The 7,316-nt window shown below is 37.7% G+C and overlaps 1 protein-coding gene across 5 annotated transcripts in view; it reads right to left on the bottom strand.

The window, feature by feature from the left end:
* Window positions 1-5,814: 5,814 nt before the first annotated feature.
* The window catches only part of DMGDH (dimethylglycine dehydrogenase), a 68,028-nt gene continuing 66,526 nt past the window's right edge, over window positions 5,815-7,316 (bottom strand). For all 5 annotated transcript variants that reach the window (XM_077867087.1, XM_077867067.1, XM_077867057.1 and 2 more), the window contains one exon: window positions 5,815-7,167. In XM_077867087.1, the coding sequence (XP_077723213.1) occupies window positions 6,952-7,167 (216 nt within the window). In that variant the 3' untranslated portion in view covers window positions 5,815-6,951. The remainder of the gene's footprint in view (window positions 7,168-7,316) is intronic.

The following is a 7,316-nucleotide window of genomic DNA, read 5'->3' as shown; positions in this document are numbered from 1 at the left end:
TATATGTTGGCAAATTGAACTCCAATAAAAAATAATTTAATGAAAATAATTTTTTTTAATCTTTAAAAAAAATAAGATAGTATACAGGTCAATGAATTCTCACAAAGTGAACACACCCATGTAAGTTCCACCCAGATCAAGAAACAGGATGTTGGTGTTGCATTTTGTCTCATTTCTTCTTTCCTTTCCTTTACCTTTCACACAGCCCAGTCCTTAGTGTTTGCGCAGTATTTACCATATGCAACTGAATTGCATTCACCTTTTCATACTGAGCATTTTACACTGTATACTACATTCTTAAACCATTCTTAAGCAATGCTTTCCAACCAGGCTTATATATCTCAAACCAATGTGAATGCTTTAGAAAATAAAAATAGTCATATTATGTTTCAAAAAAATAAGAACCTACGTCGGTTCAGCCAATGAGAGGCACTGAAAAATTGGAATGTGGGAGGAAGAGAGAAGCCTGGGTGTTTCTTCCCTTCTTTAGGCTTTGGGTAGCATCTTCAACAGTACAGTTGAGTCTCTGTGGTTCCAGCTCCTGCTGGCAGCCCCTTCCCAAATGGTCCTAGTGTTGGCTTGGCAGCCCCCCATCAGGGCATTCCATACTAGTTCTCCACATGAAGTTCCCTCGTAGGGACGCCTGGGTGGCTCAGTGGTTGAGCGTCTGCTTTCAGCTCAGGGGGTGACCCCGGGGTCCCGGGATTGAGTCCCTCACCGAGCTCCCTGCATGGAGCCTGCTTCTCCCTCTGCCTCTCTCTGTGCGTCTCTCATGAATAAATAAATAAAAGCTTTAAAAAAAAAAAAATGAAGTTCCCTCCTATGAACTACCGGGCAAGTTACTCAGCTGGAGAGGCCACGTGGAGGGAGATGCCCTGCCAGCCCCAGCTTGACAGTCCTCCTTGCAGAGCTGCTAGACATGGCAGTGAAGAAGCCCTCCTGAATAACCAACCAGTGAGAATCATTTTTTTAAAAAAGACCCTACCTCTTTTTATAGGACACAATTATTATTTTTTTTTTTTTTTTGGTAATAATCACAAGATAAAGAATAACCAGAAAAGAAACACAAAGAGTGAAAATGTCCTATTAAACTTTGTTTCATGCCAGTAATAGTAATAAGAAGAATAGAAATTAAATAAACATAATTGTATGGGAAAGGGGTCCATATTTTTAAGTTATATTAATGTATCTTTGAAAAAGGAAAGTATTAAAAAAAAAGAAAAAGGAAAGTATTTATACGTACATATTGATCTCTTGTAATAAAATGGTCTGTTGTCTGTGAATAATGAAGTCATCTTTTCTGTTTTAAACCTTAAGCTTTGCAGTGACTTCACTGAAATTAATTTTCTTCACATATTAATATTTAATTGACAGGGTAGCCAGATTTGGCCAGTTACCTTTGCACATAGTTGACTGAAGAACATATTTTAAGCTCTTAAATTTCAAAAGTTTGTTTTTACATGAGCAACAGATGTATAAATAATTAGGAAAAGACTTTAACATAATAAGTTTGGCAGAGATTCATAAAAATCCCCTTCATAATAAACCACAGAAATTGCAATACTGTTTCTTTTGGAACAAGTATAGTGGCTTTATATCTCCACAGTTGAAAATTTTCCACTAAAATATCTTCATCAGAAAATTCTTCAGGGGGGGCCTGGGTGGCTAAGTTGGTTAAGCAGTTAAGTGTCTGCCTTCAGCTCAAGTCATGATCTAGGGGTCCTGGGATGGAGCCCCACATCAGGCCCCTTGCTTGGCGGGGAGTCTGCTTCTCCCTCTCACTCTGCCCCTCCCGCCCTCCTGCCCCTACTAGTGTTCTCTCTCTCTCTCTCAAATAAATAAAATCTTAAAAGATTTTTGTTGTGTATTTTTATTATATAGGGTTTTTCTTCATCTGCTAAAATCAGAGAAAATGGATGAATGATAACGGTGTGCCAATATTTGATCTACTGCTTTACAAGTGCCCAACCATTGGTGAGAAATATCAAGGCACTCAAATACTGCTCTGCTGATTCCTTCCAGCAGTGTAAGACCAGCACATTTTGTTGTTTCTCCCGGTGTTTTTGAAGTTGGATTGTTCATTCTGAATAAATGACCATTTCCTGATATTTTGTTATTGCATGATTAATAACCTCCTCCACAATTTCTATGTATTGCTCCTTTGATTGGAGTCTGATATATTTTATGTAAATAGTTTGTCCAGTAACTAACAAGGTACTGAAAAGTCACAACTTAGGTAGTGATTAAACTATGCCATTGATGATTACATTTTCTTAACATTCTTTCTTTAGTTTCAACAAACATTTAAAAAGAATAAAAATGAATTTTAGAGATACTGTTCAAAACCAGTAAGCTATTTCATGTATGAACTAAAATCTGCACTTACTGAGCACGATGTTATACCTCAAAACTTGCCCTCTGTTTCATAATAAACATCAATAGAAACTCTAAGTGATCACATAGAATGACAGGATTGAGCTCAACTTCTGCTTCTTCATATTTACAATTGCTCTACTGTTTCATTGTGAGCTAACTAGCTCCGCAGGGATTGAAGACCCAAATTATGCATGAAGTAAGCTTGAATGATTCCAGCAGTTAAAGAACTTGCTCTTGAAATGAATGCATAAAGCTGAGCCTGCTAGTGGTAAGGGCCGGCGGTATCACCCAGGGCCTCTCTAAATTGATTTCCATATGGAACACAATATTTAATAAGGTTAGCAATAAAGATGGTGCTAATTTGAAGTAGATAGATGGTCGAAACATCAACAATTGCAACAACAAATTATTTAAACTAACAAAGTGTTTTACAGGCAGGAGAGGAGGATTTGACATAATGAAATAAAGAGAACAGAGATACTTGATGGCATCATTGAATCTACCTCCAGATTTAGTAATTGCTTAAACTGCTGTTGATGGGATATTTTCTTACCCGCAGCTGAAAGCTTCCTAACTGCTACCCTCTAGCTTAGTAGGAAGCTGCTCCCGGACAGTTAGAGTCTATGTTCCCTGTCTCCAACTCCTTACTTCCTAGTCCTTTTTCAGTAGGGCCTGCCTTTGCGCCCTCCCCAGTTCCCTGGAAGAGCCCATGCCCATTGCGCCCACAACACTCAGGTGCTTCACCTCAGAGGCACTGCTCAGCCCTTAGTCTTACGTGACATCTCTTAACTTTGGACACAGTTTACCATCCTCTCATTCTCAAGAACATTCTCTCCCCTTGGTTTACATGACACTTCAGTTTGTAATGAAATATACTCCACTTTTTTTTTCATTAAATGCTTGACTACTCTGGGACCCCTGAGTGGCTCAGTGGTTGAGCATCTCCCTTGGGCTCAGGTCGTGATCCTGGGGTCCTGGGATCAAGTCCCACTTCGGGCTCCCCATAGGGAGCCTGCTTCTCCCTCTGCCTGGTCTCTTTTTCATGAATAAGTAAATAAACTCTTTTAAAAAAAAAAAAGCTTGATCTCTCTGGTCTATAAACTCCACAAACTCAGGGAACATGTCTGTTCACTGCTTTTCCAGTGCCTAGACTGTTGGAAGTACTCAAGGAACATGTGTAGACTAACAAACATTTCAGTAATGAAAGCTATTACTCAGAGAACTTTAAACACAGGAAAGGCTTTAGTGGATGATTATGTAGTCCATTCTTGGCTGGCAGCAGAGCTGGGAAAAGCAAGTCTTCTGGCTTTCTTTCCGGTAGTTTTTTACTACCCTGTCACTCCTATGCTTCATGCTAATACTCCCAAAATGTATACTTGAAGGAAATATAATTGAGTAATGTGTTAGCCTTTTATAATTCATAAGGTTGCTTCTATAAACTACTGAACTATCCTGGGGATTCATTAATGGCAGACAGATAAGCAAAGGCAGGGGGATTTTCACCTTGATATGATGAAAGAGTAAGACACAGGTTAGAGGTGAACATCAGCAACATAATTACATAAATGTTTCAATAATATGTAGACTAGAAAGTGTTTTTGCAGTTCTAAGAAGATTTCCTAACTCAAGAAAGTACCCAGCATTCACCATCACATTCTTGAGAACGTTTTTCCTAAGCCAAAGACACGGGCTTCTGCGCCTCAGTAGAGTACTTCTAGACATACTGGTTGTTTGCTCTTCATGGCTGACACTAATCCTGAGCCCCATCCCTGTGTGGCCTCTCTCCAGCCTGGTGGTTTTAGGGAGGCTCTTTTGAGTCAAGCTTTTCAGCTAACAACTGGCTTATAGGCCATGGGGAACTGAAAGCTTCAAGAACTGGTCTTTCTCTCAAGGCTTCTCCCTACTTGTCAGGAGTTCTTGTTACCCCAAGGCTTCTCTTCCATCTTTTGTCCATCTTCTCAGCTTCAGTTTTTGGGGCTCATCAGTCAGTTTACTCTGATATTTCACAGTTCACATTCCCATGGGATGAAGTCTGGTTAACTTGGTCCATCTTTTATTGGCTAAGTTGTATAATAGGTCATTAGTCAGCCTCTGCATTGGCTGATGCCAAACTTCGTACCTAGGCCAGGTTCACTGGCTGGGAGGGCATGGGAATGCCAGGGTGATTAATAGCACCCAACAAAGCACAAAAGGAGAAATGAGTACAACTTCTTAAGGAAATTAAGAAGTATATGTCCTTCATACTACGGGTAGGACTTCTTTAATAGTCATCTAAATGTTCTATGTGTTTTATTGATCTGTTGTAGTGCTCTATTAAATGGAGGAGACGAATTCAATGTTGTGCTTTCGTTATTGATTTCGGTATCAAAAAACCTGGAATTGTCTATGTTGCAGATAAAGAATTCAGAAATGGTAAATAAGTATCTCAACAGTTATAGGGCTACAGAGAGGCAGAGAATGAGAAATGGGGCCTCCAGGCAAAGGCTTGAACCAGCACCTACCTGAAATGAAATAGTAGATATGGAGGATTCTTTTATTAAGGGAGGTAGAACTGATTTATAACATTATATTAGTTGCAGGTATATAATTAATGATTCCCTGGTGTAAAATGATCCCACCAGTCTAGCTACCAATCATTACCATATGAAGTTACATTTTTTTCCTTGTGATGAGAACTCTTAAGATTTACGCTTAAAAACTTTGAAATAGGGATCCCTGGGTGGCGCAGCGGTTTGGTGCCTGCCTTTGGCCCAGGGCGCAATCCTGGAGACCCGGGATCGAATCCCACGTCAGGCTCCTGGTGCATGGAGCCTGCTTCTCCCTCTGCCTATGTCTCTGCCTCTCTCTCTCTCTCTCTGTGACTATCATAAATAAATAAAACTTAAAAAAAAAAAACTTTGAAATATTCCATACTATATTAACTATGTTCGCCATGATATATATTAGGTCCCCAAAGTGTATTTATACCTGGAAGTTTGTACGTTTTCACCTCCTTCACCCATTTTGCCCACCCACCAACACCGCTCCACCCTGGCAATCACCAATTTGTTCTCTGTATATGAGTTTTATGGTGTTTGTTCATTTTGTTTCTTTGATTCTACATATAAGTGAAATCATATGCCATTTGTATTTCTCTAATTTCACCTAGTATAATGCCCTCTAGTTCTACCCACATTGTCACAAATGGCATGATTTTTGAATTAATGCTTTTGTTTCCTTCAGATAAATACCTAGAAATGGAATTGCTGGATCAGATGGCACTTCTATTTTTACTTTTTTTGAGGAACCTCCATACTGTTTTCCATAGTGACTACACCAAGATAATATTCTTGATAATTAGGAAATTATCAAGATGATCAAATTTTATTACCAAGATTTTGCTCTTTTCTCATACAAAAAGATACATTATGAAATGAAGGGCCTGCTGGAATTCTAATATATGATTGCTTTAATGAAGTATTTTATTTTTTTAATGAAGTATTTTAAATATAAACTTGGTACCTTTGTAAAACATACAAGAAATTATTTTAAAATTCTGTAATTAGAATACATTTTATGTTTCACATTCAACTTTAATACCTAGGAAAGATTCAATAAATGTTTAACAAATGTGTATATAACAAATTTTAAGTGATAAGCCACCTTTTACCAAAGGAAAAAAAAAACATTTGATTTGTTCAGTCAACTAAATTCAATTTTGAAAAATTTATCAGAGAATTACTTCTAAATAATTTTTTTCTTGCTGTACACAGTACTAAGGGCAATCCTGTCAGCTCTTAAGCTCGTTTGACCTGCTTTGTCAAATGCTTTGTGAAATGATATTCAGAACGGCACATGTGATGTCAACTTGCATTAATTCTTTCCCAAAGAGAGGTGTTCAGTATTCAAACTGTGTTTTTACTGGGACAATCTATGTTTCAGCTTCATTTCAAAAGGTCTGCAAGCACTGCTTCCTTTGGAAGACTGTTCTTTTTTGCAATTACTCTTCTAAAACAACCTTTCAAAGGACAATAATGATGCTCCATAATACTGCATTCAGGGAATTCATTAGGAAAATAAGCATTTTGGAGAACTGAATAAAAATTTATGTATCAATATTAAATTTTACTATTTTCACTGTATATATATTATAAAATATTAAAACTATCCCTTGTTCAACTACTGCTTTCAATGAAACAAATCCATCAATAGTACTGCATTTATTTTTATGTAAAACAATTTGTTTTCAGGTCACAAGAACCATATATTCCTAAAATTACACAATGTCCTCTAATTGAGTTATAATAGTGATTATATACTAGCAAACACCTAAATGTTTTGCTGAGTTTCATTAACAATATAGGTTAATAAAAACATTCATTTCCAACGTCTACATTTTAAAGAACAATGTTAATCACTAATCCATTATTGTTTCTCACTTAGGAAAGAGCTGAGAAAGGTTTCATCAAGATTATAAATCTAGATTTTGAGGGGTTGAATGAATTCTTGATTTCTTATATTCTCCCAAAAAGCAGTTATGATTTTTAGTACAGTCATAGAGCTAACATAATTCAGTTGCCTGCTGAAGGTCTTTTTTCAAATTTTGTCCTTTCTGCTTTTCTTCCGAAGTCGGTTTCTGGTTGGTTCAGTCAATACCAAGGGCTCCTGTATGATGCTTGCTGGGTAATTTCTGCCTAACAGTTCAACCTCCACCTGTTGTCCTACTTTACTTAGTTCTATAGGGACATAGGCAAACGCCAGACTCTTCTGTATGCTGTAACTGTAGGTTCCAGATGTCGTGTTGCCAACCACCTGAAAAACAAGAGCCAGTAACCCTCAACATCTTGGCCATCAGCTTTATGGTCCTCCTCTCCAGATTAAACACTTAAAACATAGGTTTGATTTACAATCTGCAAGTTTTAGGGATTATTGCCCATGGGGCTAACGCCAGGAAGTAAACT

Source organism: Canis aureus, chromosome 2 (assembly GCF_053574225.1).
Source record: "Canis aureus isolate CA01 chromosome 2, VMU_Caureus_v.1.0, whole genome shotgun sequence".
Taxonomy (NCBI): Eukaryota; Metazoa; Chordata; class Mammalia; order Carnivora; family Canidae; genus Canis; species Canis aureus.
Note: the sequence above shows the minus strand (reverse complement) of the source record. Positions and strands in the feature narration are given on the sequence as shown.